This window comes from Molothrus aeneus, chromosome 27 (genome assembly GCF_037042795.1).
Source record: "Molothrus aeneus isolate 106 chromosome 27, BPBGC_Maene_1.0, whole genome shotgun sequence".
Lineage (NCBI taxonomy): Eukaryota > Metazoa > Chordata > Aves > Passeriformes > Icteridae > Molothrus > Molothrus aeneus.
The window spans coordinates 2,875,600-2,897,972 of NC_089672.1; the positions used below are offsets into that span (position 1 = coordinate 2,875,600).

Consider the following 22,373-nt stretch of genomic DNA (forward strand, 5'->3'; position numbering starts at 1 on the left):
AGTATGTTGTTTGCTTTTTCAGGCATTGTCAACATGACTTTTCCCCTGTCTGATCAGCCAGTTTTTGGGGAATGGATCATCTTTGCTGAGATGCAGGGGCACACCTACAACAAATCCTTTGAGGTGCAGAAATATGGTGAGTTGACCCTAACCCAGGTGCATTTGGAAGAACAGAACTCTGAAATGCTTTCACTTGACATGAAACTCCTGAAACACTGCGTTTAAAATGCCATGAGGAAAAATTCCTTAGAGCCATGTATTTCAGGGATGCAGGCACTGCTAACTGGGAGCTTTGCTGAGCTCACCTTGCCAAGGTGGTTTTGGTTTGCTGCTGTTGATTGTCCTGGTTTGAACAGACAGGTGTCTGTTAAGGAAGGCAGGAGCCTCTCCTGAAATGGAAAATGCAAACCCCTTCCCTCTGAGTTATTATAACTTTGAAATTAAAAGGCTCTCAGGCAAAGATATGGGAATAGGACTAACAGGATAAATAAAAATACAAATGCAACAGCACAAAAAAAGAGAAAACAAACCCTGCCAGAGTCAGACCATGCCCTGTCCCCCTGTGGGTCAGGGGGTGGCACAGCCCCATCCCATGGGGGCTCAGCCCTCCTGCAGTGCCAGCTGTGGTTCTGCTGGAGCAGGGATCCTGCACAAGGGGGGAGTTTTCCTCTGCAGCTCCAGGGCTGCTGGAGATGGGCCTGGGCTCCCTCTGGCAATCCACTGTAAAGGCTGTTCTGGTGTCCCAGAACCTCAGATTGGATCCAGGTAGGAATGCTTGAAACCTCAGATTGGATCCAGGCAGGAATGCTTGAAACCCCAGATTGGATCCAGGCAGGAATGCTTGGCTCCTCCCCTGGGCGCAGCATCTCCCCATGGGATGATGGAATTGGATCAGCCCTGCAGGGACACTCAGTGGCCATGGACAGAAGATAATTAATAATTAATGGCTCATTAAAAGAAGAGATCTCCTGGAGGGAGGGTTGGCTGTGGGAGAGATAAAGAAAACTGCCCACTGACAGGAAGATAACTGCCCCAGCTCTGAACAGAACACACGCCCCCATTTCCATCCTAATTTATTGACCCTCTAGTGGGTGTTACCCTGATAAATCAGAACCAGCTCCTGTCAGAGCTCTGGGGACTTTTGCTACAAGCTGGGCAATGAGATCTGCTTGGAAACATTCTGCTTTATTTCTTTTCATTGTAGTGTTGCCAAAGTTTGAGCTGCTGATTGATCCCCCTCGCTACATCCGTGACCTTTCGCTGTGTGAGAAAGGAACTGTCCATGCCAGGTAGGAACATTCCCAAACCAAATTTCACTGCTGTGGGTTGTAGTGCAGTCCCTGGAGCTTGGATCCCACCTGCTGCAGACTCTTCAGATTATTTCTAATCATCATCAGTAATTTTTTGATGTAAGGGCCTTCAAAAACATGGTAAAAATAACAATCTGCAAAACTTCCTGTGGTAATGTTTCCTAGATTTGCAGGTAACATGGTAATTGTCTTTATACAACCAGAAGAACAGAAACCAGCTGGAATTTATTAATCATCTCCTTTGCATTTCAGATACACATTTGGCAAACCAGTGACAGGGAAGTTAATTGTCAATATGACTATAAATGGTGTTGGGTACTACAGACATGAAGTGGGACACCCTGTCCTCAAGACCACCCAGGTGAGGGAGACCATGGACTCACCTGTGATAAAATGCCTGATCTGTCTTCTTTAACATTTATCCCACAGCTCTGTTTTGTTGCTGATGGGAAATCAGAAAATATTATAACTGAGGCCATTGCTTATTTTTACATGATATATTTATTATTTTAGATATTAGGAGGAAGCTTTTTTTCCCAGAGGGTGCTGGGCACTGCCCAGGCTCCCCAGGGAATGGTGCCAAGGCTGCCAGAGCTCCAGGAGCTCCCAGGGCTGCTCAGGGTGGGGTTCTTGGGGTGGCTGGGCAGGGACAAGGACTGGGCTGATGATCCCTGTGGGTCCCTTCCAGCTCAGGATATTCTGGGATTTGGTGGGATGAGAATTTGTTGGCATAGTTTTAATCTGTTTTAAGAGCATATGGGGCTGAGGAGAGCAGAAGCCTGAGGTGACAGAGTTAGTCCAGACCATGGCTAAGGGAGGAAAATGAAACTTCCCTTTCCTTTTCCCCTCCTTTCCTTTTCCCCCATCACGGACACATTTCATGAAAAATCCTTTCATTAGGATCTTTTCTCCTGAGAAGCTGAGAGGCCTCAGAAACAAAATGTAAACAATAATTATTTGCTACTGTGGAATGCAACAGGTGGATCTGTGATTGGTCTCATGTGGTTGTTTCTAATTAATGGCCAATCACAGCCCAGCTGTCTCAGACTCTCTGGTCAGTCACAAGATTTTGTTATCATTCTATTCCTTTCATGCCTTCTGGTGAAATCCTTTTTCTATTCTTTTAGTATAGTTTATAATTTTCTTTTAATATAATATATATCATAAAATAATAAATCAGCCTTCTGAACCATGGAGTCAAGATTCTCATCTCTTCCCTCCTCCTGGGACCCCTGTGAACACCAGCACAATTGGTGACCCTGAGTGAGAAACATTCCCTTTCCTTTTTTCCCCCTTTCCCCTTTCCCGTGTTCCCCCCTTTCCCGTGTTCCCCCCTTTCCCGTGTTCCCCCCTTTCCCCTTTCCCAAGCCCTGCTGCACCCCCCGCTCAGGTTCCTGTGCTTTAGCTTTGTTTGCTGTGCCCCGTGCGGGTGTCCGAGCCCCTCCCTGTGTGCCCCCAGATCGATGGCTCGGCCGAGTTCGAGGTGTGTGTCAGGGACATGATGCCAGCGGATGTCCCCGAGCACTTCCGAGGCACTGTCAACATCTGGGCCGTGGTGATCAGCTCTGATGGCAGCAAGCAGGTGACCTTTGATGACTCCACACCTGTCCAGAAGCAGCTGATTGATATCAAGTACTCCAAGGACACCAGGAAGCAGTTCAAACCCGGGCTGCCTTACAAAGGCAAGGTGAGATTAAGAATAATCCTATTTTTAATGCTGTTGGGTACTAATATGGCTGATTTCAGTTGATCCCAGTGGTTTTCCCCACCTGGAATTGCTGATAATTTCAAGTTAATTGTTCTGTAAATGCCCCACTGTGCAGGTGGAGGTCACTTACCCCGATGGAAGCCCAGCTGACAGAGTCACCATCCGAATTAAAGCTGAGCTCACACCAAAGGACAATGTTTACACCAGTGAACTGGTCTCAAGGAATGGCCTGGTGGAGTTTGAAATCCCCTCCATCCCCACAGCTGCCCAATATGTCTGGCTGGAGGTGGGTAAAAGCTCCTTATGGGATTAGCAGGCTTTAATGGAACTAATCTTGTCAAACCTGCACTTTATAAACCAGTGCTACAAACAGGAAACCGGTGCCTTTTAGCCTCAGCTTCTGGGTTTCAACACAGCAAACACTGGTTTGTTTCCTGCTGCCAAGAGAACTGATGCTGATAACCACCATGAAAAGATGCTCCTCCAAATGCACCTTAACATGGTGGTAGGGGTTAAATATTTGGGGAGTAAAGATGGCAAGAGATGAAAGATATAAAATGGGAGAGGAGAGTAGAGATTAAGAAAGAACAAAATGAGCTTTCTATGCATAACATTGATGTAACTTTTTTCCCCATTTTTTTTTAAGACCAAAGTGACAGCAATTGATGGGAAACCCTCTGGGGATCAATATCTGCCCAACTATTTGTCCATCAGCAGCTGGTACTCGCCCAGCAAGTGCCACATCCAGCTCCAGGCACCAGATAAACCTTTCCAGGTATGTTGGCTTCACCTTCCAGCATGGAAATTAAATGAAATCCCTTGCATTGCTTGGCTTAAAGCACTTTGTTCTAATTAAATATTTCTGGACATTCCTGATTCTGGGATCTTGAACTATTTCCACTACAAAGAAAGAAGAAACTGCACTTGAGCCACCAAATAATTGTTAAATGTGGGCTCCACAAGGTGCTAAGCACAATTCCCTGGGTGCTCCGTGCACCAATCCACAAATCCAACCATTTCTGTTCAGAGAGGGTGGGTGTAGGCATGGAAAACTTCATAATTTCACATTTAAATGTGTGTTCTGTGCCTCCAGTAACGCTCAGACATGGATTGCTTGCTGAAAATGATTGGAAGTGATGTTAGTGGGAGTGGCTGAATTACTAAAGACCAAAATTAAGGCTCTGTAGTCTCACTAGAACTTCCAGTTTAAATCTCAGCTGGATCTGTTCAATCTTCCAGTTATTGAGCTCTCAACATGACTGCCTTGTTTTCTTTGGTGGGTTTTGTAGGAGCCTCTCTAAAAATATAATCCTGCCCTATAAAAGCTGTTGTGATTTCTCTCCTAGAGAAAAGATCTGATTTAACCATGATTCCTGTTTTCTGAGAGCTGTTCAGGGTCTCTTCTTACCCAAGCAAATGTTCTGAAGGTCTGCATAGTGCTCAGTGGAAAAAAAAAGGGGGTTTTGGCCATAAACACACAGAGATTTGTTATCAGCGGGTCTGTGAGGTTGGTTTCAGATTCTTTGTATCCAAATAAGAGCTTTTTTTTTTATCATTGCATTTCATGGAAGTTTAATGGCTAATTAATCTTTTACAAGTTTCCTGAGGTATGGAAAGGGGATTATACACTGCTAATCTGAACACATTGTTCTTATTATAACCTGATTAGAACTAATTCTTCTGTGGGAAAGCTTGGAGCTGGATGACCAGCTGATGTGGGAGCTATTCCCATGCATTGCCAGCTCTTACAGGGTGTTCCAATTAGCTACATTCATTTTTTAATGAATTGTTTCATCGTTTGCACTGGGGAATTCTTAATACTTCAAATATTTGATGTCACAAGGCACCTCTTGGACTCTGTGGCATTCTCACTGTGTTTAAGCATCAGCAGCTCCTTGTGTTCCAGTTCTGCCCTTTTGGTTGGTGCCATGTGTGCATTCTGCAGGGAGAACGCTTGGAGCTGAAAAAAGAGAAGTTTTCAGCACATTTCTGTGGGATTTTCTAAGCCTGAATGGTTTGATTTGGGAACTGCTCTGCTTTAAATGGCAGGAGGGCGAGGAGGGGAAGGTGCTGAAGAAATCCTACTGATGTAGGGTCCTACAAGTGTCCCACTCCTCAGATCCCAGCAGGAAGGAGTTTGTGTTCCTGGCAAGGTCTGCTGCTCCTCAGGGTGATGGATCCCATGGCTGGTGTCTGTTCTGTTGGGAATTTGGGGGATTTTGTTTTGGGGGTGTTCAGTACTCCCTGAGCCCCTCTGGGTGCAGAGTTTCAGTGCCCAGGTGAAAATAAAGCAGATTTCTTCTCATTTCTTTGTGTGTTTGACACCTCCCTGAGTGCCCAACTCACAAATTGTTATCAAGACTTTGTGTAATTTGACAGCGTTTTCCCTCAGATCTCTTCCCAGTCCTTTCATGGTGATGTTTGAATTGATAACAGCCACATGGATGTAATCACAATTAAACTGCAAAGATTATCAAACACATATCCCACCCCCAACCCAACTCTTTCCTTTTTTGGCCTGGGCTACTGAAGGGGTGTCTAAAATTCAACCAATTCTGACAGCTGCTCTGTGCCAAAAGGCTTAACTTCCAGGATTCCAGGGATTCCTTCATTGTTCCATTAATGCATACAACCCCCAGCTCAGCCTCCTGTAGATTTGCAGTGAGTGGAGAGCTGAACACAGGCTCCTTTTTAGTGTGGAAAAAGACTCTGAGAACAGTGCAATAATAATAATAATAATCATCATTATCATCATAATTATATAATGAAATATATATTATATATAATAATAGTAATAATAATTATATAATAATATAATTTATCATATGATTATAATTTCTTAAATAAATAGAAATTAAAATATAAATTTATTAAATAAATAAAAATATAAATTATATAATGAAATTATTATTATTATCATCATTATTATTATTATCATTATTATTATTATTACTACTATTACTATTATTATTATTACTACTACTATTACTATTATTATTATTATTATTATGCACTTTTCAATGCACCCATTTGTTAGGAGAGGGCTCACACCTCCTGTGGCCTGGAACCCAAGCAGGTTCCTGTCCTTTATCACCCCAAAACTCATGGCAGAACAAATCTTTGGCTTTTCTGTCCTTGTCTGCAGGTGGGAGAGGAGGCCTGGATTGCAGTGAAATCCACCTGTCCTTGCAACTTCACTCTCCATTATGAGGTGGCATCACGAGGGAACATTGTCCTGTCGGGGCTGCAGCCCAGCAATGTCACCCAGCAGAGGAGCAAAAGAGCCACCACAGCCCTGGAGAAGAACATTGACCTCACACACTTCCCAGGAACAGGTAGCCAGCACCAGAAATGCAGCTCACCCCTATTTTCAGCCAAGAAAACCCCACCTTTCCACACCTTTTTTGTTAATGTGGTGCTCCTGAAAGAGTAGAGATGATTTTGTGCTAGAAAAATGTGCAAAAACGTGGTGCTCCTTTAAAGAATAGAGATCATTTTGTGCAAGAAAAATGTGCAAAATGTGGTGCTCCTTTAAAAAATATAGATAATTTTGTGCAAGAAAAATATGCAACAATGTGATGCTCCTTGAAAGGATGGAGATCATTTTGTGCAAGAAAAATGTGCAAAAACGTGGTGCTCCTTGAAAGGATGGAGATCATTTTGTGCAAGAAAAATGTGCAAAAACGTGGTGCTCCTTGAAAGGATAGAGATAATTTTGTGCCCAGCAATGTCACCCAGCAGAGGAGCAAAAGAGCCACCACAGGCCTGGAGAAGAACATTGACCTCACACACTTCCCAGGAACAGGTAGCCAGCACCAGAAATGCAGCTCACCCCTATTTTCAGCCAAGAAAACCCCACCTTTCCACACCCTTTTTGTTAATGTGATGCTCCTGAAAGAATATTTGTGCAAGAAAAATAGTGAAATCCATTCCCCTCAGGCATGTAAAAAAGTTCTCCGAGAGGGGTAACTCTTGAAAAGTTTTCTTTGGTCTTTCTGAAGTCTTTCTCAGATGAGGAAAGTCTGATATTGGAGTGGAGTGGCCGGGCTGGGGCAGTTGGTTCAATTGGTTGTGTTTAAACTGAGGAGAGGATGTTGGATGGAAAGAGAAATTAAATGGGCTGATCAAGGAGATCACACAGCCCACAGGGGGAAGGGTAATGAAATGGGGACTCCTGGTTTGTAGGAGTAACAGGAACACAAAAATCTGGTGGATTTGGGGAGCAGGGGAGTGAAAAATGGTGGGGTTGGGAAGATGGATAGAGCATCTGCCAAAGGAAAAGTCTGACTGTGCTGTGAGAGTTGGGGAAAGAGCAACAGGAACCTCCCTCCAGGTACCCACCAAGCTTCTGGCAGTCAGTAATTTAGGATTTGTGATGATTTTCTGCACTGAAGGTTTGTTCTGAGCTGTTGCATTCACAGTTTGGCTCTGGCATGGGGAGAGTTCAAGGCCAGGTTCTGTGGGACTTTGGGCAGCCTGGTCTGGTGAGAGACATCCTTGTCCACAGAAGTGCAGGATCTTTAAAGGTCCCTTCAACCCAAATCATTCTGTGATTCTGTTTTACAGCTCCAGTGATTCTCTGCTCTGTAAACTGCACAATCCTTTTTCAAGGATTCAAGGATTTCAATTCCTTTTCTCTCACCAGCATTCTCCAGCAATAGATACCATTGTCTGTTTATTTTCAACGGCTTGATAACTTGACTGTGTGTTTCCTTGATTTCATGGCTGGAAAACCACTGAGTAATCCTTCCCTACCCACCTTCTCCATGCTGCTCATTAAATTATGAGTGCTAATTACCTTTCACAACGAGGGGGAAAAGGGAAATATTGTGAACTCAGGAAAGTGTGGAGCAGGAACAAAGGAAGAATGCAAGTCCCAAATGGAGAGTTCTGTGCCTGTCAGCATTAGGAGGGGGCGGGAAGGGAGTGACTGGGGTAAATAAAGCTATTTTATTTTCTCCACAATTCCTATTTCAGCACCTCCCAGCACTCCTGCAGCAGAGGTTGAGGTGTGTGTGACCTTCCTGAGGTTCTCTGTTGTTCACTCCATGGCTCCCCTGGCTCGGCTCCTGGTGTACTACGTCAGGGAGAACGGAGAGGGGGTCACAGACAGCCTGCAGTTCCCTGTCACCTCCTCCTTTGAGAACCAGGTAGAGGAGAGGGAGGGCTGGTGTCCCACTGCTCTTTGGCTTTAGGGAGGGCTGGTGTCTCACTGCTCTTTGGCTTTAGGGAGGGCTGGTGTCTCACTGCTCTTTGGCTTTAGGGAGGGCTGGTGTCTCTCTGCTCTTTGGCTTTAGGGAGGACTGGTGTCTCACTGCTCTTTGGCTTTAGGGAGGGCTGGTGTCTCACTGCTCTTTGGCTTTAGGGAGGGCTGGTGTCTCACTGCTCTTTGGTTTTTGGGAGGGCTGGTGTCTCACTGCTCTTTGGCTTTAGGGAGGGCTGCTGTCCCACTGCTCTTTGGTTTTTGGGAGGGCTGCTGTCTCACTGCTCTTTGGTTTTTGCCAGGGCTGCTGTCCCACTGCTCTTTGGCTTTAGGGAGGGCTGGTGTCTCACTGCTCTTTGGCTTTAGGGAGGGCTGGTGTCTCACTGCTCTTTGGTTTTTGGCAGGGCTGCTTTCTCACTGCTCTTTGGTTTTTGGCAGGGCTGCTGTCTCACTGCTCTTTGGTTTTTGGCAGGGCTGCTTTCTCACTGCTCTTTGGTTTTTGGGAGGGCTGCTGTCTCACTGCTCTTTGGTTTTTGGGAGGGCTGCTGTCTCACTGCTCTTTGGTTTTTGGGAGGGCTGCTGTCTCACTGCTCTTTGGTTTTTGGGAGGGCTGCTGCCTCACTGCTCTTTGGCTTTTGGGACAATCACTGCATTTAATGGCATTTCCCTTCCCAGGTCGCCGTGGCGCTCTCGGCCAACGAGACCAGGCCTGGTGACCTTGTGAGCATCAAAGTCAGAGCTGCCAAGGGAAGCTGTGTCTGCCTGGCCACGGTGGACAAGAGTGTCTACCTGCTCAAAACAGGCTTCCAGCTGACAGCCAGCCAGGTAGGGTGAACTCCCAGCACTGATGTCCTCTCCTGAGCCCTGCGATCCTCCCCCAGCTGGAGGAAGCAGCCAAGGAGAGCAGCCCGTGCCCTTTCCCTGCAGGTGTTCCAGGAGCTGGCAGAGTACGATGTGTCTGATGCTTTTGGAGCTCCAAAGGAGGAAGGGCACTTCTGGTGGCCGGGCATGTCCTCCCGCAGGCGCCGCAGGTCCTCGGTGTTCCCCTGGCACTGGGACATCACCAAGGACGCTCGCTTCGCCTTCACAGTAGGAAGAGCCACCCTCCCTTCTGTCTCTTGTGTTTTCGTGTTTGCAGAGTGTTGTCAGCCCCATAACCAGCCTCCCTTCTCTATTTTCTGCTCTCATGTTTTCATTTTCAGCCCCATAACCAGCCTCCCTTCTTTATTTCTTGTTTGCAGGGCATTTTCAGCTCCAGAGCCAGCCTTCCTTGTCTCTTCTCTGCTTTCATGTTTGCAGGGGAGTTTTCAGCCCCTTAACCACCCTCCCTTCTCTCTGCAGTGTCTCTCTCGTGTGCTTTCATGTTTGCAGGGGCAAATTTCAGCCCCTTAACCAGCCTCTCTTCTCTGCTTGCTTGTTTGCAGGGGCATTTTCAGCCCCATAACCACCCTCCCTTCTCTGCTTGCTTGTTTGCAGGGGCATTTTCAGCCCCATAACCACCCTCCCTTCTCTCTTCTCTGCTTTTATGTTTGTAGGGTGATTTTTCAGCCCCATAACCAAGCCTCCCTTCTCTCTCTTCTCTGTGTAGGGTGATTTTCAGCCCCATAACCAAGCCTCCCTTCTCTCTTTTCTGCTTTCATGTTTGCAGGGGGGTTTTCAGCTCCAGAGCCACCCTCCCTTCTCTGTCCTGTGCTTTCATGATTTCATTTTCAGCCCCAGGACCAGCCTCTCTTGTGCTTTCACATTTGCAGGGGCGTTTTCAGCCCCATAGGCCGGGGCTTTCCCCCACATCAGAGCTGGGTGGGATGAAAAGTGATTTTTCAGAACAGAGCACACTGTTCTAGCAGAGATCTCTGAGAAGCATGGTTTGGTTTTTGGCCAGTCCAGTGCTGGGAGGGGCAGCTGTCCTGCTGGGTGAAGGAATTCGTGCTGGTGCTCTGGAGAATCAGACAGGGCCCAGAGGGTTCCCCCAGGCAGATCTGAGCTTGCAGATCTCTGCTGCAGCTACTCCAGCAGGGAGGGAAGGTGGAATGTGAATCTTTCCTTGTAGCCTTTCGGACTTTTCTTTGGGAAATCATTGCAGTTCCTTTCCTGCCCTGGTTCTCCCAGGGCTCTTCTGCTGCCATCTGCGTGAGAAACCTTCATATCCTTGATCAGGTTACTCCCTAAATGCTATATATTTACAGTTAATTGGTGTGTTTCCATAGTCAAACCTGGCCAGATTGTAAAAATCTGATTTCCTTTGATCTGTGCTGTGCATTTGAATCAAATTGAAAGTTGAGCATTTAAAACAAGTTGGGTTTTTTTAATGTACTCGTGCACTAATTCATTCTTTTTTCATTGCTTTGCATACTAACAATGCAACCTTTTAAGCTGAAAACCAGTCATTTGTAGCTCTTAAGAAAAAACTGCTTTCCATGAGCTTTTTGCTTTGCTTTTGTTTAAAATGGGTGTTCCCTCATCTATTTGAGAAGTTCACCCTTTCAGGCTCTGCTCCCATCCCTTCTTTGCTTTCCACACCACTGCAGGATGTAACCCCTGCTCCCTGAGACAAGGCAAAGGCTGAGCTGTAAATGTTTGATATTTTTTACATAATCTTCTCCTTCTTGCTCCTCTGAAATGCAGACTGGCCTGGAGAACCAGTGCCACAGCCCTGATCTTTGGTGTTCTTTCCCTTTTTAATCCACGTAACTCCTAAAAATTATGATCCTTCCTTCCTACAAATCCCCCATCTCTTCATTCTTTGGTCTTCCTCTGATTTTAGCTAAATTGTTTTATTCTGTTGCCTTAAACCCCAGAGGTTTCACACATCCCCCCAATTCCTCCATCTCTTAATTACAAACTCTACATCCTCATTTTTGTCCACTGCTGCTTCTGCCCCTGGGCTCTGAGGGTTTTTTTTTTTTCCTCTGATGCAGCTTTTTTTGTGCTTACTGAGAGCTGCAAACTCTTGGGAACAAGTTCATTTTTGGGGAGCTGGTGTGAATGCAGGGCTGCACACCCGGTGTGTGCAAGAGCTGGGGATGTGTGCAGGGAGCTTTGCTCATCCCCCAGAGCTGCTGACTCTCGTGGAAAAGGGAATTTAGGGCACAGAGCTGGGAGCTTTCCTGTGAGGACACTTTTCATCTTGCTTGGCATCCCTGGCAGGGCAGAACTGGCGGTGCCTGATGAGAGAGCAGCCTGCTCACTGCAGCAGAGCACGCTGGGAACTGTTAGGAGGGGTGAAAAGCTGTGGTGTTTTATTCTAGGGGAAAAAATAAGATTTTATTTTTACATGTCACGCTTGCCCAGTAATGTTAGATACTGATTTAAATGTGTTTTCCAAGCAAAAAAGAAGTATATATTTATATTTAAATTTTTTTTTTAATATTTAAATGTATTTTCCAAGCTTTCTCATAAAGCTTAAGCACCTTCACATTAACAATCATTTTTACACAAAGCTTTAAAAAAATCCTCAAGATTCCATTGGGATTTCCCTGGTAAATGTTAAAATATAATTAAGGGATTCTATTTTTTAAAAAAATCAATTAATTAATCACATTTAATTCTTTTTCTTTAATCCTTTTTATTTATTTCTTTTTTTTTTTTTCCCTTGCTGGTTTTTGTTTTGTGGTGCTGATTTTTCACTGTCTAGGAAACTGGCTTGGTGGTGATGACTGACATAGTCAGCCTGAACCACAGGCAGAATGGAGGGATGTACACAGATGAGGCTGTCCCAGCCTTCCAGCCACACACGGGCACCTTGGTGGCCACCATGCATTCCAAAATAGCACCAAGGTAACATTTGAGCCTTAATATATCTATTGTCTGTGATACTCCTGGCTGGTTTTGGTTTGTTTTTTTTTTTCTCTATTCTCAGTTTTTTCCACCTCAGGTTTAGACAAGGCAGTGATGGGGAAATTCTTCAAATTTGGCTTGGTAGATATTAAAAAAAAAAAAAATTGGCACTGCTTTGTTTAAATTTAATTTCATTCTGGAAAAGTGACACATGCAAAGAGTGCTAAATTATCATTTTGGAGAATATTTCTTTGCAATTTGCTTTGAATTTCTTGGAATATTTGCAAGCTACAGCTGTTTTTGCAGAGTCACTCATTGCTCACGATTTGGACCATTCAGCTGCTGGTCAAAATCAGCAGAGTGAGGATCTGCACGAGGGAAAGGCTGGGAAGTGCCACAAGTGATGAGGATGGGCCTTCCCTCTGCATCCTGAACTTCCCAAAAGCCTCTCCTAGCAGAGGAGCTTCTGGGGTTAGTTAGGAAGTAGATAATGAAGTATAACGGGTATAAAAAGCTGATTTAAATTGTTAAAATATTAGAAATCAGGACAATTCAAAGAGCAGGGATGGAGAAGAATGGGATTGCTGAAAGTCACACGCTGCACTTCTTCCCCTTGATTCCCTTTGGTGAAAGAATTTGGATCACAAACCAGTTTTATTTCAAATTCCATTCTTTCTGCTGGTTTCAAAGGTTATCTTTCTTGTACTATTTTGTAGATTCTTGTTTCTGCCTGCAGAGTGGGTGTGCACACAAAGGGACTGTTTCAAACCCCACTGAATTTGTGTTATTCACCCCTTAATGAGTCTGCACCAGCCAGAGTTTTGGTCGTGTGAGCCAGATCAGCTGATAACTCTGATTTATCCCTGACTGCTGGAAATATCTTACTGAAAGAATCAATTTGCAAGGATTTATTTCTTGTTCTAGCAGAGCAGAGAAGAGGAAAAGAACCTTCTTCCCTGAGACATGGATTTGGCGCTGCCTCAATGTCAGGTACTGGCATTAATTATATCCAGAGGGTTGTAAACAAAGCTCTTTAAAATCTAATGAGTTACACTGGCATTTTCTGTTATTTAATTTTTTTTAATTATTATTTTTCCTCCTATTGTTGTTTATCTTCATTACCACTTCAGTCTTTGCAGCATTTCCTCTGGTCCTGAAGTGTTCCCTTGCTTCAAACTGAACCTCTCAGTTGTGCCCACATGGATTCTCTGTTGTTTGCTTATCAAATTTTCACTTTCTCTGTCATCTCCTGCAAGAACATCTCCCCCAGGCCTCAATCTGCCTCCTCTCAAACCCTGCTTTCCTCTGGGTACAGTTGGAACTAAAATATAAATTATTAAAGAGATAACGAATCCATCCCACAACAGCACACCCAGGATAATTTGAAGCAATTATTAAAAAGCTTCTCCAGGTTTACAAGTAAACTTCATCCTCAATAAATGGTTGTAAATTAAATTTGACAGGAACTTGGAGCAAGTGTATTCAAATCTGTTCAATTGAGCATGAAATATGCTTTGTAGAAATACACAAAGAATTCCAGAAGTGCCCATTTGGGCCTCAGCAAGCCAGGGCAGTTAATTATAAGTGGGAGAGTGTGGAATAAAAAGTTGCAGATGGCATTTTCTCTACTTCATTTCATTAGAAACAACTGAGGTGGAGCATTCCTTCATTTCCACTCTCTTGAGCAGGAAGAATTTTTTTTTTTCTTCTATAATTTATAATATACAATCCTAAAAAAAAAAAAAGAAAAAAAAAAGAAACAAAAGCCTAATGTCAACTTCCCAAACCAATTCTAAAAATTCCTAGAGCCTGGCTGGAGGGTCTAATGGCTGGAAATGAGTGTGTACTTTGGCCCTGTGCCCAGAAGAGTAAGTGCCCTCATGTGTGAAAATAATGTTAATGCTGGTTATGGGCTGAAATCCCAGTGGAAAGAACATCAGCTGCAACAAATTGTCCGGTTAAACAGGCTGGAATTGTGCCAGAGCTGCCTCCCTCCCTGCTGCTCCTCAGGGCTGAGCATCAGGGCAGCTGCAAACTGCAGCAGGGCGAGCACCCATGGCTGCTGAAAAGGAGTCGAATAACTTTGATATTTAAGTTGGTTTAGATGGGATATTGGGGAAAAATCTTTCTGTGGAGCCCTGGCACAGGGTGGGTGCCCCTGGGTCCCTGGCAGTGCCCAAGGCCAGGCTGGACAGGGCTGGGAGCACCTGGGACAGTGGGAGGTGTCCCTGCCATGGCAGGGGTGGGATGGGATGGTCTCTAAAGCCCCTTCCAACCCAACCCATTCCATGTTTTATGATCCAAGTGCAATTCCCAAGGCTTTTCCCTCTGCAGTTGGAGCTGGGGGAGCCACATTCACCAGCCAGTGCTTGGAGTGTGGCTGAATGATAAAAAGCACACGGATCTCCACTTTTTACTGTGCACACTGATCTCCACTTTTTACTGTGCACGCTGATCTCCACTTTTTATTGTTCACGCTGATCTCCACTTTTTACTGTGCACGCTGATCTCCACTTTTTACTGTGCACGCTGATCTCCACTTTTTACTGTGCACGCTGATCTCCACTTTTTACTGTGCACGCTGATCTCCACTTTTTACTGTGCACGCTGATCTCCACTTTTACTGTGCACGCTGATCTCCACTTTTACTGTGCACGCTGATCTCCACATTTTGTTGTTTCCATCCTTTCCCTTTGTAATACAAACACAGAGGTGAGTCCCTGATGAGCTGCCTGGCTCCTGACATGAGCAACACCTTCAGCCTCACTGGGAATTGATTTATTTAGAGGAGGAAAGCAAAGCCAAGGAGCTTCACTGGTGCCTCAAGTGAGAACAAATCTGAAAAGCAGTGGCAGTGCAGCTCTGTGTGTGCATCATGAGGACACCATGTCGTGCTGGACACTTCTTCTGGTGACCTCCCATTCTCATTTTCCGTGTCCCCAAAGCTGGCAGCATGTGTGTCAAGCTCTGGGGAATGAATGAGAACTTGTGAGGAAACAGCCTTGGGGTGTACTCACAACTGCACCAATCTCCCTGCCAGCTGAGCCATGAAATAGCTTTTGTTCCTGTGGTAGAGGAAATGTTTTCTGTTCCAGGCAGGGCCAGAGCTGCTTTGCAGGAGGGAAACAGCAAAGTCTGAAGAAAAAAACCCTGAATTTCTCTTATTATAAAGCATAGAAGAGGATACCAGGTTTATGATATCCCTTTCTGCTATGCACAGGAAAGCTGAATACTCAGAGATTTGATTTTTAATAGCTGATTTCTATCCTCACTGAGAGAAAATGATTGACTTAGAAAAATTCCAAACCTATCATTCCAAAACCAAGCAAAGCAAAATGTTTCTGAATCAAAAGCAGCAGTTGCTGAACTGGATGTTTAGAAAGTTTCTCATTTGTCCTTGCATTCAGGCAGAGTCTGCAGTGTGGCAATGGACACAGGGACAATGAGTTCCAAAAAAACCCTCACTTTTATTTCACTAGCTGTTAAATCAATTATTGTTGAATGTTTTTATCTAGGACTTTGGTCTGGGATTATTTCTTATTTTTCCTTTTAGATTTTGGCGTTTGTTTCAGAGTCTTGTTCAGATTTTTTTAACTTTGTGCAGACATTTGCCTCTAAGAAAAGTGACTTGGAAATTAGGTTGAAAAGGAAATTTTTAATCCAGGAAGAATTTGTCTTTTGCAGAAGTAACTATTTGCTTTTCTGCTGCTTATAAATATTAAAAATTAAAATTTTGCAACTCTCAAAACTGATAGAAAGCACAGAGCCTTTTGTAAAGCTCAAAGCAGCCAATGCTATCTGATAAATCTGCATCTGGAGGGAATTCCCCAGAATGCTTGGGGGCATCATTAAAAATGTTAGGAAAATTAATCCACAAACACCAGAGGTTTCTGTCCAAAAAGGAGAGAGAGGAGTCCTTTGACTTTATTCAGATAAAGGCAGAGGCCATGGGGCATTGCCCTGGGATCTCTCCAAGTTTTAGAGGACTCAGCCTCCTTTTTATCTCAATTTCCCTTCTCTCTTTCCCCATTTCTGAGGTACTTGAGAGGTTCAGACTTCCCAGAACACCTGATACCAAAGACTCCCCTCTAATGTACAACCCTCCCTTTTAATTTTTAATTCTTATGGAATTTAGGGGTTTTTCTTCCCCTTTGTTTCTTTCCTCTTTCAATGTCTAATTTCATTTCTCAGCAAACCTAAAGTTTATTTGTAAAAGCAAATATCTTTTTCCATTCATCAATCAGTGGAATCCTTCCCATTGTTTCTTTTATTTCCCACTGCTGGTTTTATCTACCAGCAGCCCCACAGCTTGTTTGGAAAGACAAATCTGCTATTCCTCTCAAAAATCATTTCATTTATGTGGTGAACATGACTGCATGTTGCTTTGGCAGTACCAGCTGTGAAAAACGCCAGTCACTCGTTTTTAAAATTTGTAAAAGTTTAATAAAATGGTTATAGAAATAGTGATATAATTAGAGTAATAATAATTTGGACAATTTGAATTAGGACAATATGAGACAATAAAGACAAAGAGTTATGGACGTCTGGGTACCTTTTTCTGGGCAAAATAACTCTGAAAAAGGACCCACATTAACAGAGGATGAACCCTTAAAAACAACAGCCTGTTGCATATTCATACATCTCATCCATGATGCATAAATTCCATTCAAACACAGGATTCTGTCTGGGCAGTGTCAGCTTCTTCCTCAAAATCCTAACTGAGCAAGGTGGGAAGAAGTTCATTTCTTCTGATAATGGAGCAATAAATTCTCTTTCTCTGAAAGATTCAGGTGTCCTGTGGCTGCTATTTTGCTGTGAGTCCTTTCTTTAAAAAAAAGTACCTTACAGAGCATCGTTTCTATTTTAACATTTTGTTATAACCTAAAACTATATTTACCACACTACTTAAGAGAATTAATACGGCATCACTCTCTAACACAACACATACAATATTCATTTGAATATTTGTGAAAAGCCAATCATAAAATAGACATTTTTCACACAGCTCAGGGGAAGCCCAGCTGCAGGTGGAGGTGCCTGACTCCATCACCACGTGGATCACAGAGGCCGTGGCCCTGGCTGAGGACAAGGGCCTGGGCATTGCCAGCCAGGCAGAGCTGAGGACCTTCAAACCCTTCTTCATCGACTTCACTCTGCCCTACCACGTCATCAGGGGAGAGCAGACCAAGATCCCCCTCACTGTCTACAACTACCTGCCCCTGTGTGCAGAGGTAAAGCTCAGCCCTCACCCGTCACTGGCATATTTTATAAAAAATCCTTTCCTTAGAATCTTTTTCTCCCGAGAAGCTGAGAGGCCTCAGAAGCAATTATTTTAAACAATAATTATAAAATTAAATAAAAATAATTAATTATTAATTAATTAACTTTATTTACTTTTAAAATAAATTTTATTATTATTTAAATTATCTAATTAATAATTAATTTAATTAATAATTATTTTTAATTATTTAATTATTATTTTAATTAGTTAAAATTAATTAAAATATTAATATTAATTATTTTAAACAATAATTATCTGCGGCTGTGGAATGCAACAGGTCCATCTTTGATTGGTCTCATGTGGTTGTTTTTAATTAATGGCAAATCACAGCCCAGCTGTCTCAGACTCTCTGAGCAGTCACAAGATTTTATTATAATTCCATTCTTTCCTTGCTAGCCTTCTGATAAAATCCTTTCTTCTATTCTTTTAGTATAGTTGCAACGTATAATTTTCTTTTAATATAATAAACATCATAAAATAATCAGCCTTCTGAACCATGGAGTCAAGATTCTTATCCCTTCCCTTGTTGTGGTGTTCTGCAAATTCCACACTCACCCCTGCCTCAGTTCTGGCTCCTCACCACAGCTGGTGGGTGATTTACCTGTCACAGGAGAGAAGGTGTCAGGCTGACAGAAATGCTCTGAGAAGATAAATATTGCTTTTTTTTCAACTCAAATAAATGTCATCGCTTGGTTTGGTTTCGGTTTGGAAACGCCTGTGGTAGGCTGAGGTGTCTTGCAGCACTTCAGGAAAGCAAAGGTTGAAAAAGGCAGGGAAAAGACATTTGAAAAGACGTTCCCCAGTTTGAAATCTTGTGCTGAACCAAAAAGAACTTCCTTTCATAATCAAAAACCTGCCAGAAAATTTATTTTGACGGATTTTTTTTCCCAAAAAATTCCATTTTCCTTGATGTTTTCTTCTCACACTCCCCATCTGCCCAGCTCCAGAAGCAGCTCCCAGAAATATTTGTAGAATCGCTGAGCTGAAAGCACTGCCCTCAGTAAATCCACGTCTGGAAACCTTGAAGAATGAATAATTTTCATTCTGTGATTGTTATGAAGAATTCTTTGGGTTTCCCATCATTCGCATAGCTCAGTTTGATTTTGTGGCTGATATCATTTCCAATAAATGACATTTCCAAATCTTTCACAGGTCCACGTGAAGATTTCTGTCCCAAAAGGCATCAAGTTTGTGGGGCACCCTGGGAAGCACCACCTGACCAGGAAGAAATGTGTGGCCCCTGGGGAGGCCAAGCCCACCTCCATCGTCCTGTCCTTCAACGAGCTGGGCCTGAGCAACATCACTGGTACTCACAACTCAAAACAGCCCTAAAAGTGCTGCTTCTTCTTCTTCTTCGTCTTCTTCGTCTTCTTCGTCTTCTTCTTCGTCTTCTTCTTCGTCTTCTTCTTCTTCGTCTTCTTCTTCGTCTTCTTCTTCGTCTTCTTCTTCGTCTTCTTCTTCTTCTTCTTCTTCCTCTCTCAGGAGAAAATTCTGGTTTCCCTGTTGCCCCAGTTCATTCGTTCCACTTGCTGCCAGCTTGGCTTTTCAGCCTCATTTATTGTAGGAACAAATCCCCTGCCTGTGATGCACAGAATGTACAAACAAACAGCAGGACGTTCTCTGGTCATCTTTTTTGTTGTTGTTGTTGTTGTTGTGATATTAAGGTTGGGCCTGTTTCATTTCCCCAAAGAGATCAGTGGAAATTTTTAAACAAGAGAATAACAACAAATTCTGTGCAAATAATCCCAGTGAAAACTAGAAACCAAAAATTAGGGAAGAGTTTCTCTGTTGCCCCATGATCGTTCAAGTATTGCCTAATTTTAGATGGGATCACTCAAATATGGATAAAGGGAATATGAGAGAGGTAATTACAGCCCTTGTTAATCAGCTGCTTCTAATTAATTTGGATCTCTTTAACTTCTGGAGATGTTTATATCTCAAAATCTCTGCTGCTTTTCCCTTCTGCTTCTTAGCAAAAGCTTTTGCCTATGGTGGGACCAACTGCTGCCAGGAGGGGATGCAGAGCCTGAAGAATGGCAAACACTCAGAGGACTCTTACCTGGACAAAAGGAGCCCTGTGGGGGTGGATTATGTTCGTAGCAGTGTCATTATTGAGGTGAGAAAACACCAATTCAGGAAAAGAAATGCCTGGGAAACTGTGAAATCAAACCTGAGCAGGTTTATAAAGATCCTCAAGGTGATTCGCCCTCAAGGTGATTTTATGGTGTGTCAGGAGATTGGGAATAATCAGCTTTAGTGGTATTTGTACAGAAAGAGCCCATTTGAGCTCCTCTGGTGAATCTTCAACACTGTTCAGGAGGAAAAGCAGTGGGTGTTTTATGGGATAAGCTTGCCCCGTTAATCTTAGGCATATGATAAAAGGGAAAGTTCTCTGGCACTGCTGTAGCTAACAGAACACAGTGCCATCGCTTTTCTATAAAGGATATAAACCACTGCACAGCAGCAAAAATCATTTCTGTGTTTTCCAAGTCAAACTGGGATCTGTTCCTGCTAATCCAAGCCCTGTGGTTTATGCATGGATTTCTGTCTTTCTATAGCCAGAGGGACTGTCCAGAGAATACACCTACAGTGTGTTCTTCTGCCCAAATGGTAAGTTCATGATTTGAATGAGATATTCAGTTTATTTGAATCTGTTTTAAAAAGAAGCATTTGGTTTCTTTAAAAAAAAAATTAAAAAAATCTTTGTTTCCATTTCTCTGTGATTGATGAGTTCTGGTCTGTAGGAAGAACTTCTAAATAAAGAGTCTTTCTTACCTGGCTGGCTAATTATGAATTTGCTCTAACTGCCCAAGTGATTTCTGGAAATGGCCATTAAATTCCTTTACTTTATGGAACAGTTTCAGTATTCAGCACTGTGGACAGTAACTGGGACTGTACTTTATTTTCAGCTGGTGCTTTAAGATTCAGTTCTGGAATCAGTCTGTCCTTTCTGCCAGAGATTTGGATAGCTCAGAGCTGGCTCCAGTAGCTGAACAGAGATGCTTTTGACCACTAGATTAGAACTGAAAAATCACTTGCTGAGCTCATAAGAAATTCAGCTGAGCAGTTTGAAGCATTTTCTGCCTTGAAGGGGGTAAAAATAAAAGATGAGAAGAAACAACCATGTGCATTTTAATATGTTGTTCATCAGAACGGGGGAGATCTTGGGAAGGATGAAAGTTTGACAAGGAAGTCTCACAGATACGGGTGCTTGGCAGAAAGATTTTTAAATGTAGAGTCTGAAGAAGGAATAGAGATGGGAGCAAGTTTTGATAGAGAAGAAAAGAATTGCTGAGCCAGCCCTACTGGCTAACCAAGGAGGCAAAGGGTGTGTTAGTTTGAGGTGGGTTTATCCTTTGCTCTAAGCCATAAAAACCCCTTCTAACTAACACACCCTTTGCCTCCTTGGTTATCCAGTGAGGCTGGCTCAGCAATTCTTTTCTTCTCTATCAAAACTTGCTCCCATCTCCATTCCTTCATCAGACTCTACATTTAAAAATCTTTCTGCCAAGCACCCGTATCTGTGAGACTTTCTTGTCAAACTTTCATCCTTCCCAACATCAATACTTCAGAAGAAGCTGGAATAAAACCATGTGCTTAGCAAAGCTCCATTTGAATTTCAGTTATCAGCTCTAAGCTGAGAGCCAATTCTTACAACGTCCCCTTGTTTTTCTGACTAGAGAAAATCCACATTTCCACACCTAACAAATACGAGTACCAGTACCTGCAGAAGCCAGCCCAGATGAGGCACTTTGAGCTGGCAGTGAAGGCTCACAATGATGCTCACCTGGCCCTGTCCTCGGGCCCCCACGACATGGCCGAGATGGCCGAGATTGTCATCGGGGGACAGCAGAACTCCAGAACCTGGATTTCCACCAGCAAAATGGGAGAGCCAGTGGCCAGCAGGGACACGCCTGGCATCCTCTCCTGGGATGAATTCCGCAGCTTTTGGATCAGCTGGAAAAATGGAGTTATCCAGGTACTGCGTTCTTCTGGGAGTCTCTTTGTGAGCTGAGTTTGAGCACACACAGAGCAGTTTTTCCTTGAGCTCCATTCCTGTTGCCTTTTCCCTCTGAAGCCCTGATCAGGCTGTTGTGATCACAACAAATCTGCTTTTGCCACCAATATGTTCTCAGGCCATCAGTCCTGGTTGAGGTGGAGACAATACAGAGCAATGTGTAGCCATGATATTTTATGGAAAATCCTTTCCTTGGGATTTTTTCTCCTGAGGAGCTGAGAGGCCTCAGGAACAAAATGTAAACATTGATTATCTGTTGCTGTGGAATGCAACAGGTGGATCTGGGATTGGTCTCATGTGGTTGTTTCTAATTAATGGCCAATCACAGCTCAGCTGGCTCAGACTCTCTGTCCCAGCCACAAGCCTTTGTTATTCTTTCTTTTTCTATTCTTAGGTAGCCTTCTGATGAAATCCTTTCTTCTATGCTTTTAGTATAGTTTTAACGTAATATATATCATAAAATAACAAATCAAGCCTTCTGAAACATGGAGTCAGATCCTCATCTCTCCCCTCATCCTCAGACCCCTGTGAACACGGTCAAAGCAATGTTTTGTCTTTTTGCCATTGTCTTATTTGCCATATTGTCTTATTTGCCATATTGTCTTGTTGCCATTTTCAGAAGGCTTCAAACTGTTTTTATTCTAGCATGCATGCTTTTTATACATTCTTACAAAGCTCATAAGTTTACACTTTACTCATTGGTCAGGAAGGACAAGCAAAGTGTTTATTGGAATAGTTGCAGGTTTCTCTCATTTCTCCTTCTTTCTTTCTTGGTTTCTATGTCAATGACCTTGGTAGAAAATTCTTTTAGGAGTAAACATGGATCCTCTTCTCAAACTTCTCTCTGGCTCACAGAAGTTGTTCTAAAACCTCTTCCACAAGTCCTCAACATTTTCACTGATGAAACCTTGCAGGCCAAGCCCGCGGATTTCTCATTGAACTCCCCTGGATTGTTTTGTGGGTGGAAAGGAGAGAGGTATTGCTGCACCTGCAGGGCACACCTGGGCTGGGAGGTGTCCCAGCACACCAGGCACGGTGACTCCACCTGTGTGGCCTCTTGGGCCTCCACCTGTGTG

General features: G+C 43.5%; 1 protein-coding gene across 1 annotated transcript in view; it reads left to right on the top strand.

Moving 5' to 3' along the window:
- The window catches only part of CPAMD8 (C3 and PZP like alpha-2-macroglobulin domain containing 8), a 61,926-nt gene that overhangs the window by 6,775 nt on the left and 32,778 nt on the right, over window positions 1–22,373 (top strand). The window contains exons 8-24 of the mRNA XM_066566254.1: window positions 23–136; window positions 1,205–1,289; window positions 1,563–1,671; window positions 2,770–2,997; window positions 3,134–3,304; window positions 3,665–3,793; window positions 6,164–6,353; window positions 7,984–8,168; window positions 8,897–9,046; window positions 9,149–9,310; window positions 11,856–11,998; window positions 12,923–12,988; window positions 16,989–17,229; window positions 18,432–18,585; window positions 19,253–19,395; window positions 19,838–19,889; window positions 20,960–21,258. Coding sequence (XP_066422351.1) covers window positions 23–136; window positions 1,205–1,289; window positions 1,563–1,671; window positions 2,770–2,997; window positions 3,134–3,304; window positions 3,665–3,793; window positions 6,164–6,353; window positions 7,984–8,168; window positions 8,897–9,046; window positions 9,149–9,310; window positions 11,856–11,998; window positions 12,923–12,988; window positions 16,989–17,229; window positions 18,432–18,585; window positions 19,253–19,395; window positions 19,838–19,889; window positions 20,960–21,258 — 2,621 coding nt within the window. The remainder of the gene's footprint in view (window positions 1–22; window positions 137–1,204; window positions 1,290–1,562; window positions 1,672–2,769; window positions 2,998–3,133; window positions 3,305–3,664; window positions 3,794–6,163; window positions 6,354–7,983; window positions 8,169–8,896; window positions 9,047–9,148; window positions 9,311–11,855; window positions 11,999–12,922; window positions 12,989–16,988; window positions 17,230–18,431; window positions 18,586–19,252; window positions 19,396–19,837; window positions 19,890–20,959; window positions 21,259–22,373) is intronic.